This window comes from Carcharhinus amblyrhynchos, chromosome 10 (genome assembly GCF_965287045.1).
Source record: "Carcharhinus amblyrhynchos chromosome 10, sCarAmb.v2.hapA, whole genome shotgun sequence".
In the NCBI taxonomy this organism is placed as follows: Eukaryota; Metazoa; Chordata; class Chondrichthyes; order Carcharhiniformes; family Carcharhinidae; genus Carcharhinus; species Carcharhinus amblyrhynchos.
The window spans coordinates 97,856,462-97,877,074 of NC_137333.1; the positions used below are offsets into that span (position 1 = coordinate 97,856,462).

The 20,613-nt window shown below is 45.3% G+C and overlaps 1 protein-coding gene across 2 annotated transcripts in view; it reads left to right on the forward strand.

The window, feature by feature from the left end:
• LOC145349206 (CD99 antigen-like) overlaps positions 1–14,877 on the forward strand; it is a 67,660-nt gene extending 52,783 nt beyond the window's left edge. For both annotated transcript variants that reach the window (XM_080197659.1, XM_080197660.1), the window contains 4 exons: positions 5,768–5,791; positions 8,928–9,041; positions 12,502–12,564; positions 14,532–14,877. In XM_080197659.1, the coding sequence (XP_080053785.1) occupies positions 5,768–5,791; positions 8,928–9,041; positions 12,502–12,564; positions 14,532–14,575 (245 nt within the window). In that variant the 3' untranslated portion in view covers positions 14,576–14,877. The remainder of the gene's footprint in view (positions 1–5,767; positions 5,792–8,927; positions 9,042–12,501; positions 12,565–14,531) is intronic.
• Positions 14,878–20,613: the final 5,736 nt, after the last annotated feature.

Here is a 20,613-nt window from a genome sequence, read left to right on the forward strand (position 1 = left end):
CTCGATTTCTCCACTAGGGAAGTCATGCCAACAGGGGCCTGTTTAAAAATGGCTTTAGCTGCATTGTGTGGACCCAGTGTTCATCGTTCCACAGTGCAGAATGTTGGTACGTTCCTGAGTGCGCTCAGGGCACGAGGAAATGGTTGAGATCGTGGCAATTAACCTAAAGTAATACATATAAAATGGCCTTTTCACGTTGCTTGCTGGACAAGTATGGTTTCTATTTGCTCACGCGTCAGTCATTTATCTGGGGGAGGTAATGCGGATGGGGTAGGGGGAGCGTTCAGCTGGTATGTTCCTGTGATGTGTTGATTTGCCAATTTTGGACAATTGTGCACCCCCCCCCCTCCCCCGCAAATTGTAACTGCTTGTCGTTATCCCTTGTCATCATGGCTTGCTTGTTCTGCCTGTTTAGTCACTGGAATAATTAAGAGATCCGCCAGCCCCTGTTTTTCATTTTTATTAGCGTGCCTCCTCATCTGAGAATGTGTGTAGGTGAATTGCTGAGTAAGGCTTTCCGCTGTTGGTGTCAAATACAGAAGCTTGCTGCTTTAGCTAGCAAGATGTGGGGATGCCAGCGTTGGACTGGGGTAAACACAGTAAGAAGTCTCACAACACCAGGTTAAAGTCCAACCAGTTTTCTTGATAGTAAACCCACAAGCTTTCGGGGTTTGCCCCTTCGTCAGGTGAGTGGAGTGTTCTGGTCTCAAACAGAGCATGTAAAAGGCACACACAGTTTACAGAATACTGATTTAGAATGCGAGTCTTTACAGCTAACCTGCTATAATAGCTGTTTGAGATCAGAACTCTCCACTCTCCTGACGAAGGGGCAAATCACAAAAGCTTGTGGGTTTACTATCAAATAAACTGGTTGGACATTTAACCTGGTGTTGTGAGACTTCTTACTTAGCTAGCAAGACCCCTGAAAGCATACAGTGCTTCCTCGATCTTTGAGAGAGCTGGCAGCAACTGCACACTCTCATAGTTGGATTGCCTTATTTGGAATTGATAAGTTGCCTGACTGGACGCCAAAATGGAATCGGCCTCCAGAATTCTTGTGCCAGTTAGACTTCAACATTTTCCTTGTGACGATGGCCCTTTTACAATCTGTAAACTTCTGAGGGTTGTGTGCACACGCTGGGGTGGTGCATTTATCATTTTGTCACTTTTGATGGCAGGCAGATTAAGATATAGGAAAGGCCATTTGGAACCTCGAGTCTGTCTCTCTCCACACACACACACACACACACACACACACACACACACACACACACACACACACACCCCAGTTCATTTGGATCATAGCTGTTCAAACTTGACTCTCTTCCCATCTTTGATCCACGTTCTTCAATCAGCCTCATCATCTGCCTATTTCAGTTTTGAAAATAGCATTTGACTGTCCCATTTTGCGCTCTTTTTAGGGGAGGTTTGGTGAAAGAGATAAGAGGGGTCTGCCTTCATAATATTTTGGGTCCTAAAATGCTGCTTGACTTTTTTTTTTGCTCCTGTGTGACCGAGCTCTAATTTTTTTTTTTCTAGGCTTTCCCACCAAATGAAATGGTTTTTCTATACGTACATATCCTTCGTGTAAAGGGTGTTTGCGCTGCTGCCTCACAGCGCACCCGGGTTCAAGTCCGGCCTCGGGCAAACTGCACTTTCTCCCCGTATTTGTGTGGGTTTCCTCTGGGTGCTCCAGTTCCCTCCCACGCTCCAAAGATGTGTAGGTTAGGTGGATTGGCCGTGCTAAGTTGCCCCTGAGTGTCAGGGCAACTAGCAGGGTAAATAAGTGGGGTTACAGGGATAGGGTCTGGGTGAGAATGTGGTCAGTGCGGACTAGATGGGCCAAATGGCCACCTCCTGCACTATAGGTATGTTACAATTGAATGAATGGGAGTACAGTTTTGAAATTTGCAAATGTTGGCCCTGCTATGGGTAGCGAGCAGGACAATATTGGCAGACTAGTCAATCAGACCCAAGTATGGCAAATACAGTTTAATGCCGATAAGTGTGAAATGATGCCCTGCAGACCTATAAACAGATTTTAAAACAAACTCTGCAAGCAGTGTCCAGGCAGCTCATTCAAATACAAACCTCAGGTGCCTTTTTTAGAATCGTAGAAACCCTACAGTGCAGAAAGAGGCCCTTCGGCCCATCGAGTCAGCACCAACCACAATCCCACCCAGACCCCATCCCCATATCCCTACATTTTTAACCTGCTAATCCCTCCAACCTACACATCTCAGGACACTAAGGGGCAATTTTAGCATGGCCAGTCAATCTAACCCACACATCTTTGGACTGTGGGAGGAAACCGGAGTACATAAGAACATAAGAAATAGGAGCAGGAGTAGGCCATCTAGCCCTTCGAGCCTGCCCTGCCGTTCAATAAGATCATGGCTGATCTGTCGTGGCTCAGTTCCACTTTCCCGCCCTCTCCCCATAACCCTTAATCCCCTCTCTTATCAAAAACCCATCAACCCGCGTCTTAAAAATATTTATCGAGGCAGCCTCCACCACTTCAACGGGCAGAGAATTCCAGAGATTCACCACCCTTTGAGTGAAGAAGTTCCTCCTCAACTCCGTTCTAAACCGCCCCCCCTTATCTTGAGGCTGTGCCCCCTAGTCCTACCGTCTTTTTTGAGCGGGAAGAGTCTCTTCACCTCTATCCTATCCATCCCATTCATCATCATATACGTCTCAATGAGATCTCCCCTCATTCTTCTAAACTCCAACGAGTACAATCCTAGTTTATTCAGCCTCTCCTCATAGCTCAACCCCCTCAACTCCGGTATCAGCCTAGTAAACCTCCTCTGCACTCCCTCCAAGGCCAAAATATCTTTGCGCAGGTGCGGTGCCCAAAACTGCACACAGTACTCCAGCTGTGGCCTCACCAATGCCCTATGCAGCTGCAGCAAGACCTCCCTACTTTTATATTCAATCCCCCTCGCTATGAAGGCCAGCATCCCATTTGCCTTCCTGACCACCTGCTGCACTTGCAAGCTGGGTTTTTGCGACTCATGCACAAGGACCCCGAGGTCCCTCTGCACCGTTGCCTGCTGCAGTTTTTCGCCACGTAAGTAATAGTCCTTCCTACCATTCTTCCTACCAAAGTGGACCACCTCACACTTGCCAACATTAAATTCCATTTGCCATTTCCTGGCCCATTCGCCCAGCCTACCTAGATCCTTCTGCAGACTCTCCACAACCTCCGCACAATTTGCCTTTCCCCCAATCTTGGTGTCATCAGCAAATATCGACACCCTACACTCGGTTCCCTCCTCCAGATCATCTATATAAATGGTAAAAAGCTGAGGCCCCAGCACCGACCCCTGGAGCACTCCAGTAGTCACCATCCGCCAATCCGAATAGCACCCGTTGACCCCCACTCTCTGCCTCCTATTTGACAACCAATCCTCTATCCACACTAACACCCTACCCCCAACTCCATGTCCCTCGACCTTCTGCAATAACCTCTTGTGAGGTACTTTGTCAAACGCCTTCTGAAAATCCAGAAAGACCACATCCACCGGCTCTCCTCTATCCACCGCCCTAGACACATCCTCATAGAACTCCAGTAAATTGGTCAGTACCCGGAGGAAACCCACGCAGACACAAGGAGAATGTGCAAACTCCACACAGGCAGTGACCCGAGCCAGGAATCGAACCCAGGGCCCTGGAGCTGTGAAGCAGCAGTGCTAACCACTGTGCCACCGTGCCGCTTTATCTCATCCCATCCTAAATCAAGGTTGTAGCTAAAATGTAAAGGCCGCCTGGCCAATCAGCCCAACTGTAAAAGCAGATAGGCCGTGATGGATTAAGTGCTTGATTGTCACCAGATACACTCCAACTCCTACCAACCAAAATTTGGTTTGATTTTATTACTGTCACATGTATTGGGTGTACCGTGAAAAATATTAGTTCCTGCGTGCTATACAGGCAGTACGTACCATTGATAGAGTACATAGGGGAGAAGGAAAGGAGAGAGTGCAGCATGTAATGTTACAGTCATAGTCAGGATGTAGAGAAAGATCAGCTCAATACGAGGTAGGTCCATTCAAATGTCTGATGCAGCAGGGAAGAAGCCGTTCTTGAGTCTTGCTCAATGAAACCTGGATTGGGTGTGCGTCCTCCCAAGCAACATAAAATTCTGGCCCCAGAGATGCAAATCTTTTGAAAATGCCAAGCTGATGAGCTAATTGGAGAAGGAAGCGAGTAGGATATTTAGATTTCACCAAGCAATGGTTAGGCCTTCAGCTTTGGAGTACTGTTTACCATCCTGAGTGCTGCAAGTTAGTTGAGTTGGACAGCACAGTGGCACAATGGTGTACTGCTGCTGCACAGTCCAAAAGATGTGCTGGTTAGGTGCATTGGCCATGTTAAATTTTCCCTCAGTGTACCCAAACAGGCGCCAGAGTGTGGAAGCCAAAGGATTTTCACAGTAACTTCGCTGCAGTATTAGTATAACCCTACTTGTGACATAGAACACAGCATAAACAGGCCCTTTGGCCCACAGGTTGTGCCGATCATATCCCTACCTACCAGGCCTATCTATAACCCTCAATCCCATTAAATCCCATGTAATCATCCAGAAGTCTCTTAAAAGACCCCAACGAGTTCGCCTCCTCCACCATCGACAGCAGCCGATTCCACTCACTCACCACCCTCTGAGTGAAAAACTTACCCCTGACGTTTCCTCTGTACCTACTCCCCAGCACCTTAAACCTGTGTCCTCTCGTAGTGACCATTTTGGCCCTGGGAGAATCCACCCTATCTCTACCTCTCAACATCTTACAAACCTCCATCAGGTCGCCTCTCATCCTTCGTCTCTCCAGGGAGAAAAGACCTAGCTCCCTCAACCTATCCTCATAAGGCATGCCACCCAATCCAGGCAACATCCTTGTAAATCTCCTCTGCACCCTTTCAATAGCTTCTACATTCCACATTTTTAAATAAACTTTAAAAAAAGAAGTGCAGAGGAGGCTTGCTAAGATAATACCAGGTGATGAGGGGCTGCAGTCATGTAGAGAGGTTGGAAAGGATGGGACTGTTCTCCCACAGAACAACATAAATTCTATAAAGTCTTCTACCCTACTAATTTGATCACCGCTCTTTAAACTCGGGAACAAAGCTTTAAGTTGCTGATTTTCTGCCGTCAAGATCTGGGGGGGAAGCGGTGGCTGAGTGGTATTATTGCTAGACTATTAATCCAGAAACTCGGCCAATGTTCTGGGGACCTGGGTTCAAATCTCATCACGGCAGTTGGCAGAATTTGAATTCAGTTTTAAAAAAATCTGGAATTAAGAAGTTACTGATGAGCGTGAAACCATTGATCGTCAGAAAAACCCATCTGGTTCGCTGATGCCTTTTAGGGAAGGTAACCTGCCATCCTTACCTGGTCTGGCCAACATCTTGCTGCAGAGCCACAGTCATTTGGTTGAGTCTCAACCGCTTTCCAAGGGCAACTAGGGGATGGGCAATAAATGCTGGCCAGTCAGCGACACCCATGTCCCATGAATGAATTTAAGAAAAGATTCCTTTGTTTAACAAACCTTTGATGCCTCTGGGAAAGGTTTTTCATTTTTTTTTAAACAAGGTTATCACTTGAAATGATACTCGTGGACTTTTCCTCAGCGTTAATTTCCTGCTTGGTAGCTAATTCTCCCTACGTCATTCTTTTTGTTTCAGTGCTGTAAAGATTAGTTGGTTGTGTTAACAGGCTTCTTTCTAAGAAAAGTCTAATTTAAGAAAAAAACTTCATCTTTTTCAGGTGGTTCCAAAGGAAATGATCAAGGTATGTATGGATGGCCATTACCGTAACTTGGAACCAAAATGAAATGCCATTAAAGAAGTAAATATACATTGAGAATTTAATGAATGGGACTGCCCAAGACTGCTTTGGATTTTTGCGTAATCTTATTTGCTGGCAGCTCCCCAGTTGTGTTGGGCTTACCGAGATATTTGGCAGATTTGCGGATGGGAGATTTCATAAGATACGTGGAAGTGGTGCTGTTACAGTTCACTTGAGTCCAAATTACTCTGGCTATGTACATTTTTACTTAAAAACAAAATTATTGTGGAGCAGTATTCTGTGGAAGAGTCAGTACAGACTTGAAACGTTAACTCTGTTTCTCTGCCAGACCTGCTGAACTTATCCAGCAATTTCCTGTTTCTTTTACTTGACTTCTACGCCTCTGTCACAGTCTGGAGCAGTGGATAGTAGACGGCAGATTTGTTGTTGTCACGTGTATTGGGATATGGTGAAAAATATTGTTTCTTGCGTGCTATACAGACAAAGCGTACTGTTCATAGAGTACATAGGGGAGAAGGAAAGGATAAGGTCCGGAATGTGGTGTTGCAGTTACAGATAGGGTGAAGAGAAAGATCAGCTCAGTGTGTGATCGGATGGCAGCAGGGGAGAAGCAGTTCTTGTGTCAGTTGGTGTGTGTTTGCAGAGGCTCCAACGTTGTTCCCACAGTAACGTGGCTGATTGGGACTCTGTCCTCTTACTGCCTGCCACTGGGACCTGTTCGAATGTCTCGTGCCACGATGCTCCTTCTGTGCCTTCCTTGCACGTTGGGCCTTGGGCTGGACCTCTAGTTTTGGAGGCAAAAGGTCTCGCTGCTACCCATTGTGCCACAGGATCTCATCGGAGATGTAATAGTGCAATGGAATTGATTGTACAGTTCTGACCACACTCTGTCAGCACCTGCGTGATGGCTGAAGCAGCCAGATCATGGGAGAAATTCTTCGGTTTTGTTGTAAGTCGTAGAGGCCCGATTTTTAGAAGAAACCTTTGTTGGTAATGTACTTTCCCATCAGTGAGACACCCCAAAGAGATGCCTGAACAAGGTTGAGGGCAATCAATTGAGATGTGCGGTGGAAGGGCTGAGTTAAAATGGCACAGGAACAGTCCGTCAAGTCCATTCTTCTTCCTATGGAAAGAATTATAATTGTGCGTGTGATCTTAGAAACAATCACTTGCATCTATCTAGGGCAGCACAGTGATTACTACTGCTGCTGCTGCCTCACAGTGCCAGAGACCCGGGTTCGATTCCTGGCTTGGGTCATTGTCTGCAGAGTTTGCATATTCTCCCTGTGTCTGCGAAGGTATCCTCCAAGTGTACTGGTTTCCTCCCGCAGTCTGAAAAATGCTCTGGTTAGGTGCATTGGCCCTGCTAAATTCTCCCTCGCTGTATCTGAACAGACACCAGAGTGTGACGACTAGGGGATTTCCGCGGTAATTTAATTGAGTATTAATATAGTCATCCTTGTGACATTAATAAATAAACTTTAAAGTATTATCTGATTTTGATTTTCATAATTTTTGCCATGATGAGCAATAGAATCCCTGTAGTGTAGAAGGAGGCCATTCAGCCCATTGAGCCTGCACTGACTCTGAGTACCTTACCCAGGCCCTGTCCCAGTAATCCCACACATTTACAATGTCTAATCCCTCCGACCTACACATCTTGGGGACTAAGGGGCAATTTAGCATGGTCTGTCTACCTAACCTGCACATCTTTGGATGTGTCAATAGTCTAGCTGCTCTGTGATGTGTGTTATCTCCAGCAGTGACTGCACACCATAAACTTGCGGCTTACCTCTCGCTGTTGTTAACCTGTCCCATCAGTCTATGTCCATAACCCAATTGCCAGACTGTCTAGTTGATTTTGAGAATGCAATTTGATTTATTATTGTCATGTTTTAGTATACAGTGAAAAGTATTGTTTCTTGCACGCTATATAGACAAATAGTGTTTCTTGCACGCTATATAGACGAATTCTCGATGAATATAGAGAAGTAAAGGAGAGAGTGCAGAATGTAGTGTTACATTCGTAGCTAGGGTGTAGAGAATGATCAACTTAATGCAAGGTAGCTCCATTCAAAAATCTGGCAACAGGGAAGAAGCTGTTCTTGAGTTGGTTGGTACACAACCTCAGACTTTTGTACTTTTTTCCCAATGGAAGAACGTGCAAGAGAGTGTTCAGGGTGCATGGGTTCCTTAATTATGCTGACTGCTGAAGCAGCAGGAAGTGTAGAGTCAATGAATGGGGAGGCTGGTTTGCATGATGGATTGGGCTACATTCACAACCTTCTGTAGTTTCTTGCGATCTTGGGTAGAGCAGCAGCCACACCAAGCTGCGATACAACCAGGAGGAAGGCTTTCTATGGTGCATCTGTAGAAGTTTGAGAGTCATAGCGGACATGCCAAATTTCCTTAGTCTTCTGAGAAAGTAGAGGTGTTGGTGGGCTTTCTTAACTATAGTGTCAGCATGGAGGGATAAGTCAGGTTGTTGATGATCTGGGCACCTAAAAACTCGAAGCTCTGGACCTTTTCTATTTTGTCCCCGTTGATGTAGACAGGGGCATGTTCTCCTTTTACGCTTCCTGAAGTCGATGGCAATCTCCTTGGTTTTGTTGACGTTGAGGGAGAGATTATTGTTGCCGCACCAGTTCACCAGATTCTCTATCTCATTCCTATACTCTGTCACGTTATTGTTTGAGGTCCGACCCACTACGGTGGTGTCGACAGCAAATTTGAAAATTGAATTGGAGAAGAATTTGGCCACACAGTAATGCAAATAAAAAAAAACTTGAAGCTCCCGACCATTTTTACTTCATTCCCTCCCTAATGTGGAGTCAGTCGTGTTTTCTCTGATGCAAGGCCGCATAATGTCTATTATGGTGTAGGATCTCTGAGCGATCAGAGTGCAGAGTGCTCACAAAACACTGACTCAAGGTGCTCCTGAGGTGTTGATGGAAGGAAAACTGCTGTTGTGCTTACACATGCTGCCACCTTGTGGCTCATGCATTCTCCTACATGAGGTTGTCAAATTACGAAAGTAATGAGAGATAGTGAAAGTGGGCAGGACCTTTTTAAGTAGAAATAATTGTGTTGTCTCTCTCCCGGAAAAAAACCTTTCTAGGTAGTGGCAGTGGTACCCTCACTGGTATCATCACGGGTGTGCTGCTGGCTTTGGGAGGTGGAGTATCTAGTTACGTCCTTTACCAAAAGAAGAAACTGTGCTTCGCCTTGAGAGGTAAGATTGTTTAAAAGTTACGAGTTAATTGGGGGCAAATTAAATCTCAGAAGTCAATGTGATTCTTGGAAATTTTGAGAGGAGTATGAAGATTACAGCAGGAAATCTGCCATGAGGCTGTAATCTAGGAGATCTGGAAATATTTGATCTATTATTGTCACATGCATTGTGATTCAGTGAAAAGTATTGTTTCTTGTGCACTGTGCAGACAAAGCATACCATTCATAAAGTACTTAGTAGGGGAGAAAGAAAGGAGAGGGTGCAGAATATAATGTTGCAGTTATAGGTGGGGTTAAGAGAAGATGCATTGGCCATGCTAAGTTCTCCCTCAAGTGTATCTGAACAGGTGCTGGAGTGTGGCGACTAGGGGATTTTCAGTTACTTTATTGCAGTGTTAATGTAAGCCTACTTGTGGTTAATAAATAAACTTTAGAAAGATCTGCTTAATATTTAAATAATAAGTCCATTCAAAAGTCTGACGGTAGCAAGGAAGAAGCAATGCTTGTGTCGTTTGGTACGTGACCTCAGACTTTTCCACCTTTTTCCTGACAGAAGAAGGTGGAAGAGAGAATGTCCGAGCTGCATTGGGCTCTGAATTATGCTGGCTGCTTTGCCGAGGCAGCGAGAAGTGTAGACGGTGTCAATGGCTGGGAGGCTTATTTGAGTGATTGATTGGGCTACTTTTATGACCCTATGTACTTTCTTACGGTCTTCAACAGAGCAGGAGCCATATCAAGCTGTGATGTAACCAGAAAGAATGCTTTCTATGGTGCATCTGTAAAAATTGGTGAGAGTCATAGCGTATAAGCCAAATTTCCTTTAGTCTTCTGAGAAAATAAAGATGTTGGTTGGCTTTCTTAACTACTTGTGTCAGCATGGGGGGACCAGGACAAACTGTTGGTGATCTGGAAACTTGAAGCTCTCGACCATATATCAATTAAGTGGGATGGTCTCCGAGGGCTTTTTATCCCTCAGCCACATTTCAGTATCTTTCTGCTTTTACTATCGAACAGTTCTTTATCATATATCATAAGGAGGCAGTCTGCTGTTGATGAGGTTGATTTTTGCTTTGTGTCCCAGCTATGCTGTTTTCCAAGAATGGAACTGATGAAAATGAGAGATTTTTTTTTCTCTTGAGGTTTGGGATTTCTTGGAACCCTTTCTTCAACACTATGGGAGCAGAGCCTTTGAATATTTTTAAGGCAGTGGTAGATTGATAAAGGGGTGGGGGGGAGGGGGAGGTGAAAGGTTGTTGGGTGGGGATAGATGGCAATGTGGCGCTGAGACCACAATCAGATCAGCCGTGATTTTATTGAATGATGTAGACGGCTTGAGGGGCTGAATGGCCTGTTCCTTCTCCTAATTCTATGTCCGGATGTAAAGACATGATATTAGAAGATATAACTTGTCGATGCCCACAGTAAATAGATCTTGGTGCTTGCACCATTGGGTTAAGAGCGGCAAAAGCACTTGGGAGCATTGAGGTTAAGTACTTTTTTAAAGTAGGCTGAATGTTAAGGGCGGCACAGTGGTTAGCACCTCTGCCTCACAGCGCCAGGGATCTGGGTTCAATTCTGGTTTCGAATGACTATCTGGAGTTTGCATGTTTTCCCGGTGTCTGCAGGGTTTCCTCCCACAGTCCAAAGATGTACACGTTAGGTTGGTCATGCTAAATTGCCCGTTTGTGTCCAAAGATGTGTAGCTGTGTGGTGTTAGGGAGAATGGGCCTGGGTGACGTACTCTTGTCAGAGAGTCGGTGGAGACTCAATGCGTCAAATGGCCGCCTCCTACATACTCGAGGTTCTAACTAAGAGACATTGAGGTGGCACAGTGGTTAGCGCTGCTGCTTCACAGCTCCAGGGGCCTGGGTTCGATTCCTGGCTTGATTTTCACAGTAAATTTTTTACTTCTAGTTACAAGAGATCATGAAAGCAGTGGCTGTTATAGTCCCTCATTTACTTTTGGCTACAGGCCCTTCCCAAAAGATCTTTCCAGAACCAAGAAAATGACCTGGATCCTTGGGTATTGGGTGTGTTTAGATATTGTCGGCAGAGTTTAGTTCGAGTGTCCACCCATGAGGCTAGAGATGGGAGATTTGATCCCCGTTGTTTTCACTGGAAAAGCGATCTCTTTATCTACGTGTATGAATGAAATGGAGGAGAGTCAAATTCCATTTGGGATTTGCATTATTCTTTTGGTGCCAAAAATGCCATTGTAAGAAAAAACCTTTGGTAGGAGAAATGGAGGCGTAGACTATTTTCTAAATGGGAAAAGGCTTTGGAAATCTGAAGCGCAAAAAGGGATTTGGGAGATCCGGTTCAGGACTCTTAAGGTTAACGTGCGGGTTCAGTCAGCAGTTAGGAAGGGAAAAGCAATGTTAGCATTCGTGTCAAGAGACTAGAGTACAAGAGCAGGGATGTACTTCTGAGGCTGTATAAGGCTCTGGTCAGACCCCACTTTGAGTATTGTGAGCAATTTTGGGCCCCATACCTGAGGAAGGACGTGCTGGCCTTGGAGGTTCACAGGAATGATCCCAGGAACGCGGGGTTTATCGTGTGAGGAGTGGTTGAAGAGTCTGGGCCTATGCTCAATAGAGTTTAGAAGGACGAGGGGGTATCTCATTGAAACTTACTGGATACTGCGAGGCCTGCATGTGGAGAGGATGTTCCCACTGGTGGGAGAGACTAGAATTCAAAGGCACAACCTCAGGCTGAAGGGACGATCCTTTAAAGCTGAGCTGAGGGGGAATTTCTTCAGCCAGAGAGTGGCGAATCTGTGGAACTCATTGCCCTGGAGTGCTGTGGAGTCCAGGTCGTTGAATGCGTTTAAGTCAGAGATAGATAGACAGATTCTTGATCAAGGGTTGCGGGAAGAAGACAGGAGGATGGTGATGAGAATCATATCAGCCATGATTGAATGATGGAGCAAATCCAATGGGCTGAATGGCCTAATTCTGCTGCTATATCTTATGACGTGCTCCAGGTGTGTCATGTGTCACTGAGCCACGTGAGGTGATATTAGACCAGATAACCAAAGACTTAGTCAAGGATTAGGCTTTGAGGAGGAAAGGGAGATGGGATGGGGGGAGTGGAGGAAGAGAGGGAGGGGGCAGAGGACATTCTGATACTTGAGCCCTAGGCAACTGATGCCTCCAAAGGTGGAGTTGGAGGTTACTTAGTTGGGAAGGGAGAGGTTATGGAAAGATTTGAAAATTTGAGACAACGCTTAACCGAGAGCCAGTGTAGGTCAGTGAGCTACAATGTCAGCGATGAGTAAACAGGTCTTGGTGTGAGTTAACCTATGGGTTAGCAGAGTGTTGATTGAGTTTGGATTTGTGGGAGGAGTGTTTTGGACCAAGTAAGTTTAAAGAGAACCCAGTTTTTCTCAAAACAAGCCAGGCTTATGAGAAATAAACCAAACTGCTTCATAACACTCAAATTTATCCTGTTTCTGTTACTAGGGAACTCGGGTGAGCAGAACACCAAACAGGAGAATGTTCATGGCCAGCGAGAGGATCCTCAATGTATGTATTTGTTGCACAGTCAAGCATTTTTGCCCTTTTGGGATGCTTGTCAATTCTAAAATGAAATGCACTTACACTTACCAAAAAATTCTAAGTGCTGAACGAGCGTGAAATTGGGCGTGTTTGAAATTTTTTTTGTTGGGCAAGTTTAAAAGTGCTATCTTGCACCACTTTGTGTAAAACAAGCACAATCTGATTCCTGCCAGCAAGGGGAGCAGGGCAGACCATAAGCTTGCCAGAAAGCCAGCTGATCACACTAGAGTGTGCAATTGCACACGTGCTGATCCCCGTTGCAGCTTCCCCATCCCCTTGGCACTGCCTGGTACCTGGAGGGCACTGCCCCTCGACCTCCTGTGGGGTCTCATTGGCCTCCAGCCCTACTGGCAAGGCTATCACTTCAAGCCCTTGTTAATGGGGACAATGCGTGATCCTCGCTGGTGAGGACCTTCAGTGAGGCCACAGAGGCAAGTGAGCCAGGGCGATTGGGTCCCGAGCTCACTAATTATATTCAAATCCAATTTAAATATTGAAATCTCACCAGATATCTGGGTCTGGTAAGATTGCGTGATGTGGGAAATCGGGCGCAAACCCAATTAATTATTTTCCTCAGGCAATATTAGTGGCTTGCCCCACCAAACAACTGGCAGGGCGAGAAGGTAAGATCGTACCTAATGTCTTTCCAGCTTCTTCTACTTATCCTGAGAGATCCATATGGTCTCTAAACTTGAGCAGCTCTGAGACTCAAAGTTTCAGGATTGGCACCACCTGGTTAGAGTGACACTTGTTGGAACTCCAGCCAGTTTGCCACTTGCAAACTCCACACAAGTGACTAAGGCCAGAATTGAACCTGGGCCCTTGGCACTGTGAGGCAGCAGCAGTGTTGGGCACTGTGCCACCCAGCAATGTTTTGAGGCCAGCTCTGATGGACCTACGGCCATTTGCTGACTTTGCACAGACCAGCAGGGCCTGGATTTCCTCTTAGTGTAGTGACCTTGTTGTCACAGGATTGCAGGATCACAACCATACCTAATATAAATCTTTCTATTTCCTGCACCTATTCCTGATCTTTGGCGGGGGGGGGGGGGGGGGCCACAAACATGCAACCCCAGGATTGAGTGAGGCAATCGCCCCCTGGTCTGTTTGGCATCTCTCCGTTCCATAGTCTCAGGCGCAATTAATAATGGAGCAATTGCACTAATCAAATAGAACCAACTATGTAATGTTACCGTACTGCTTAGCTGGAGATGGGTGGAAGCTCCCGATACTCCAGTGGAGTGAAAACTGTGGCAAATCTTTGGAGTGTGGGTGGAAGCCAGAGTACCTGGAGGAAACCCTCGCAAACATGGAGTTTGCATGTTCTCCCAGTGTCTACGTGGGTTTCTTCTGGATGCTCCAGCCTCCTTCCACATTCCAAAGATGTGTGGCTTAGGTTGATTGACTGGCCATGGTAAATTGCCTCTTTAGTGCCAAGGTGATTAGCAGGGTAAATAATGCGGGATTACGAGGATAGGGCTTGGGTGGGATTGTTACCACTGGTGGGTGAAACTAGAACTCAAAATAAGGGGGAGCGGATTCAGGACTGAGTTGAGAAAGAACTTCTCCACACAAAGGGTTGTGAATCTGGCGAATTCCCTGCCCAGTGAAGCAGTTGAGACTATCTCATCGAATGCTTTCAAGGCAAGGATAAATACATTTTTGAATAGTAAAGGAATTAAGGGTTATGGTGAGTGGGTGGTAAGTGGAGCTGAGTCCACAAGAAGATCAGCCCTGATCTTATTGAATGTTGGAGCAGGCTCGAGGGGCCAGATGACCTACTCCTGCTCCTAGTTCTCATGTTCGTATGTTATTGGTGCAGGCTCTATGGGCTGAATGACCATCTCCTGCACAGTAGAGATTGTATGATTTCTGTTGCACGGTACTTGGAAAGTGATTAATCAAGTGTTTTTTTTTGTGTGTGTGTTCCACAGCTTACAGCACTCTTCTGCAAACACAGCCTGCTGGCACTAACTAGCAAGTGGTGGAGGGAAAGTAAACTGGAAGCAAACACTTGTCTGACCAGAAACTGTCGTCCCCTCAAGATTTGTTTCTTGTGCACTCTTTTTTTTTATCTTTTAAGTGTTGTCAGTGATTTTACTTTCATTGTTTTTTTTTAACGGGCCCCGGATTTTAGTCACGTGGATTTATTTCTGCCACCTTTTTGCTTTTAAAGGCGAAACTCAACTCTTTCCGGGGAAAGAAGTTACACAAGTGTCAGAAGTTGCCTTTTTACCAAATTGAAACTCGGAGGGTGACCAACTAATGACTTGACGTTTTTTCTAAAAAAAAACAAAACACGTGGAATAAGCCGAAAGTGCACAGTGATGTAGTGGATTTAGAAAGTTTTAGACCTTGAAATAGTGTGTAGGTAAGGTTTAGTGTTACGACTCGCACAAAAAAAAAAACCTGGTGTTTTTACTGACTTATCATTGCTGATAAATGTCGTTCAGAATGTTTATATAGTGTTTCTGTAAGACATGGCAGCGCTATGCATTTTATGCTCTGGCAATTGTTTGGTGGGGTGAGGGGATTTTTTTTTTCCAGAAATAATTATTTTGTTTGCCTGCTTCTCCTCCCCCACCCCGACCAAAATAAATTTTCTTTTATTGATTTGGAGATGGGTTGCTGATTGGAGGGAGGGAAGTGGTTTGGGGTGGGTGGGGTGGGGGGAGAGGGGTGCAATTTGTACGTAGAGGGATCTTCACTAAATGAATTGACAGTGGGGAGGAGTATGTAATGCATGTCTGTGCATATTGTTTTAGTATCTGTTCCTTTCTTTCCTACTCTACAACTTCCATTCCCACCTGCAGGATTCAAATCTGAAAATTCAGGAATTATTCACTCAAATTTTTACACCGTGTTTGCACAGTCATTTTTGCACAGAGTTGATGCAGTCGTGTGAAACACTTCCAGGTAAACGTAATAACTTGAGATTAAAATACAGGGGAAAAAATGCTGGATTATTTCAATCTGCAACTAACGATTGGTGGGGAGGTATATATATATTATATATATTTTCAAATTATGGCAGATATCAATTGCCTGATCTTTTAAGCTTGGAATCCACACACACACACACATTTTACTTCCTAACTCATTCATACAATTCAAGATCCCAAACCCAGAATTGTGTGTCCCTGTTAAAGCTTTTGGTACTACAGGTGGTCCTGTACGACATCTAGGGTAACGTTTTTGCGAGATTTGCCCCTGTTGCTCCATTATTGTCAGACCAGCCCAGCTAACCACAGGAAAGCCATGTAGGGGTGGTGATTTGTGCAGAAGGTGTGATTTTTCTTCTCTCTTTGGCATCAAGGTGCCTCGCAATGCCATTGCGCGAGTCACCTAGTCGATCAACCCTCTGGCAGTGACACTCCTCCTCCAGCTTTTCACCCACCGTGTAGAAGCTGGGGTGTTGGTGGAGTCTGGCCACCAGCATGAGCCCTCCTCTCCTGCCCGTCTGCCATCTGATGTTTTAGCATTGCATCCAGGCCGTACAAACTCTGAAGCTTGGGAAAGCTCTGCGCTGGTCGGATGTGGTTTTTCAGGTTATTAAGTTCCGGGGGAAATCCCGATGGACCAAGTATCTTCCCTCTGTTCTGTTCGAGAATCCAGGCTTTTTCCAGGATTTTGCATCTGTAGGGATTCCTTCTCCACAGGAGGGAACGTGGGCCAGCTGGAGCTATCTACGTGGAATTTCACGGTAGCTCAGATTGGAGACTCTTAAAAGCATAATGCTAGCACGTGAAATAACTGGATAGTTGAAAGAAATCTTTTGAGCTCCTACAGATCCTTGAACTTTGAGAAGAAGCCATGCAGGAAAATCACAGAAGCTGCAAAGAGAGTGCAACCCTTTGTTGGCTGAAAAATTTTTCTCCTTACTTTCGCTAGGAAAAGGTATGGGATCTATGTACCAGTCATTACCCTATTTTAAAAAAATTAAATTGAATCTGGTTTTAAAAATAGAAATGTAATAAATTGTGCATTTTTTTTTAAATGGAGCAGTCTCATTTAAAAGACATCTTGTCCCTTCAACTCATTGTGATTGGCTGAGAGAGCCAGTGGGTGGGGTTAGGAGATTTGGAGTGGTCGAAAGAAGGTGTCAGATTAGGAGAGACTATTTTGTGTACTTCAGATATGAAACTGTAATTATAGAACACATGTTACAATTTGCATATGTGTAACTTTGCCATAAATATGTGATTAAACAACATTAAATTTGTGAACCAAATTATTTAGTCTCTGTGTATCTACCTCTATTATTTTCTAAGTTAATAGATGTGAAATTTTTCTCCTAGGAAATCAATGGAGGCTGGGTTATAGAATCCCTACAGTGCAGAAGGAGGCCATTCGGACCATCAAGTCTGCACCAACCACAATCCCATCAAGGCCCTATACCCCATAACGCCATGCATTTAAGCTAGCTAGTACCCCTGACACGAAGGGGCAATTTAGCACAGCCAACCCACCTAACCTGCACACCATTTGGACTGTGGGAGGAAACTGGAGCACATGGAGGAAACCCACGCAGGCATGGGGAGAATGTGCAGACTCCACACAGTCAGTGACCCAAGCTGGGAATTAAACCTGGGTCTATGATGTGGTGAGGCAGCAGTGCTAACCACTATGTCACCATGCCACCTGTTATTGAATTTATTCAAAGCTAAAGAGGATTTCTGACTGACAAATGGGGGCAGACAGGAAAGTGCAGTTCAGACAACAAGCAGATCAGCCATGATCTGACCAAATCAGATGATCAGAGGGTTAGGTAGGGTGGATAGTGAGAGCCTTTTTCATCGGATGGTGATGGCTAACACGAGGGGACATGGCTTTAAATTAAGGGGTGGTAATTATAGGACGGATGTCAGAGGGTAGTAAGGGTGTGGAATGCCCTGCCTGCAGCAGTTGTGGACTCGCCAACTTTAAGGGCATTCAAATGGTCAGTGGATAGGCATATGGATAACATCGGAATAGTTTAGGTTAGAGGGTCATTAGATTCCACTGGTCGGCGCAACATCGAGGGCCGAAGGGCCTGTACTGCGCTGTAATGTTCCATGTTCTAAATGGTGGAGCAGGCTTGAAGGGTTAAAAGGCCTACTCCTGTTCATACATCATATGTTCCTATGTACCTTCTCTTGTATTTATAGGTCAGAGATGATGACCTTTTAACAGAATTCCCACCTTTCACGTATGGAATTTGGAGCTTTGAAATGTTCTGCTGACCTCTGCCTCTCCACAGTTCTCTGCTTCACTTCACATGGAGATAATCCAAAAAGATCATGTCCGTTGCTAGTGTGGACTTTGTTCTGTACTACATTCATTCACTGTGTCGTACTCGATACAAATACGTTGGTCTGATGCCTTAGTGGTCATCGGGAAGCTGATGTTTCCACCCACATGTATTATTACAGCCGTTTGAAATGATGAGGAAGTAAATGCATTTCTCTACAGATCATAATAAGTGGGATTCGTGCAGGTGTCAGTGCAGACTCTAAGCCCGAGGGCCTTTTCTGTACTGTATAACTTTGTGACTATGACTCTGACAATCTTCTGATCTCACACTGCAGTGACTTTGCCGCCTCTGCATTTTAATACGTGTGTCATTCCTTGTCACAAAAGATTTTAGGAACATCTTGTCTTCACCCACTCTCGGCCCCGAATGTTAGACTGCAGAGCACTCTTAATGAGATATGACACAATTGTAAACCAACAAAGCTGATTTATTTTACATCAAGTAAACAAATGACCTGGATAACTCACCACACTGAGATCTGTTTCTATTGCTGTGTCCTCTGAACAATGATAAAAACACAATGTACTAGTGCTTTAAAGGAAAGCACATTCAAACCAGATAATCCAAAAATTACTGATTCTAGTTAACATAGATTAATGAAAATTACAGCACAGGAACAGGCCCTTCGACCCTCCAAGCTTGATCAGGCCATGCTGCCCGACTGAACTAAAACCCCTTACCCTTCCAGGGACCATATCCCTCAATTCCCATCCTATTCATGTATTTGTCAAGACACCCCTTAAAAGCCACTACTGTCTGCTTCCACTACCTCCCCTGGCAACGAGTTCCAGGCACCCACTACTCTGCGTTTAAAAAAAAAATCTGCCTCATAACATCTTTAAACCTATGCCCCCTAGTAATTGATTCTTCCACCTTAGGAAAAAGTTTCTGACTATCCACTCTGTCCATGCCTGTCAATCTTGTAGACTTCTATCAGGTTGCCCCTCAACCTCTGTCGCTCCAGTGAAAACAAACCAAGTCTCTCCAACCTCTCCTCATAGCTAATACCCTCCATACCAGGCAACATCCTGGTAAATCTTCTCTGTATCCTCTCCAAAGCCTCCATATCCTTTTGGTAATGTGGCAACCAGAATTGAACACTACATTCCAAGTATGGCCTAACTAAGGTTCTATAAAGCTGCAACATGACTTGCCAATTTTTAAATTCAATGCCCTGGCCGATGAAGGCAAATATGCCGTATGCCTTCTTAACTACCTTCTACATTGTGCCTTTGTGACCTGTGTACCCAGATCCCTTTGCCTATCAGCACTCTTAATAGTTCTGCCGTTTACTGTATAGTCCTTCATTTACAAGTGTGTGTCTACCCATTCCTGTGTCTCTAGGAGAAAAGACTCCTCTGCATCTTCCCTTAAAACTACGTTGGAGAGCTCAGCCTACTGAGGCCAAGTGGTCTGCTTTATTTATGGTGGAATGCTTTCATTGTCACATCTAATGACAAGTAATGCTTAAAGTTAGACACACAATGGGCAAAATTTAACAACTGCTATGTTCCATGGACGAGGACTAAAGAGGAGATAATCAAGTGGAAAATTCATAAGATATAGGAGCAGAATTAGGCCTTTCAGCCCTTCAAGTCTGCTTCACTATTCGATCATGGCTGATACACACCACCTCCTCATAACTCTTCAACCCATTACCAATTAAGAATCTGTCTAAGGCTTGGGGTGGACAGCTCATTGTCCCGTTCTACCTGATTAAGTCAGAGCAAGAAAGGTCAAGGGTGGTCTTCATACTTGGACAGTTTGAGGACCTCAGCCTGCCATTGATTGCATTGTACCCCAACAGCATAGGAGCCCAGTGCCAAATGGGGCAAGTCACCAGCTACGCTCTGCCGGGCCTGCCAGTGGCTTGGGGATTTTGGCAGTGGGCACCCTGCCGGGACACAGTGTGTTCAATGGAGGAACAATACCCCCTCAACTCCGGCATCATCCTAGTAAACCTCCTCTGCACTCCATCCAAGGCCAAAATGTCCTTGCGTAAGTGCGGCGACCAAAACTGCACACAGTACTCCAGCTGCGGCCTCACCAATGCCCTATACAGCCGCAGCAAGACCTCCCTACTTTTATATTCAATCCCCCTCGCGATGAAGGCCAGCATCCCATTCGCCTTCCTGACCACCTGCTGCACCTGCAAGCTGGGTTTTTGCGACTCATGCACAAGGACCCCGAGGTCCCTCTGCACCGTCGCCTGCTGCAGTTTTTCTCCACGCAAGTAATAATCCTTCCTACCATTATTCCTACCAAAGTGGACCACCTTGCGCTTGCCAACATTAAATTCCATTTGCCATTTCCTGGCCCATTTGCCCAGCCTATCTAGATCCTTCTGTAGACTCTCCACACCCTCCGCACAATTTGCCTTTCCACCAATCTTGGTGTCATCAGCAAATTTCGACACCCTACACTCGGTTCCCTCCTCCAGATCATCTATATAAATGGTAAATAGCTGAGGCCCCAGCACCGACCCCTGGGGCACTCCACTAGTCACCATCCGGGGGTTGAGCTATGAGGAGAGGCTGAATAAACTAGGCTTGTACTCGTTAGAGTTTAGAAGAATGAGGGGAGATCTCATTGAGACGAATAAGATGATGAATGGGATGGATAGGATAGAGGTGGAGAGACTCTTCCCGCTCAGAAAGGATAATAGGACTAGGGGGCACAGCCTCAAGATAAAGGGGGGGCAGTTTAGAACAGAGTTGAGGAGG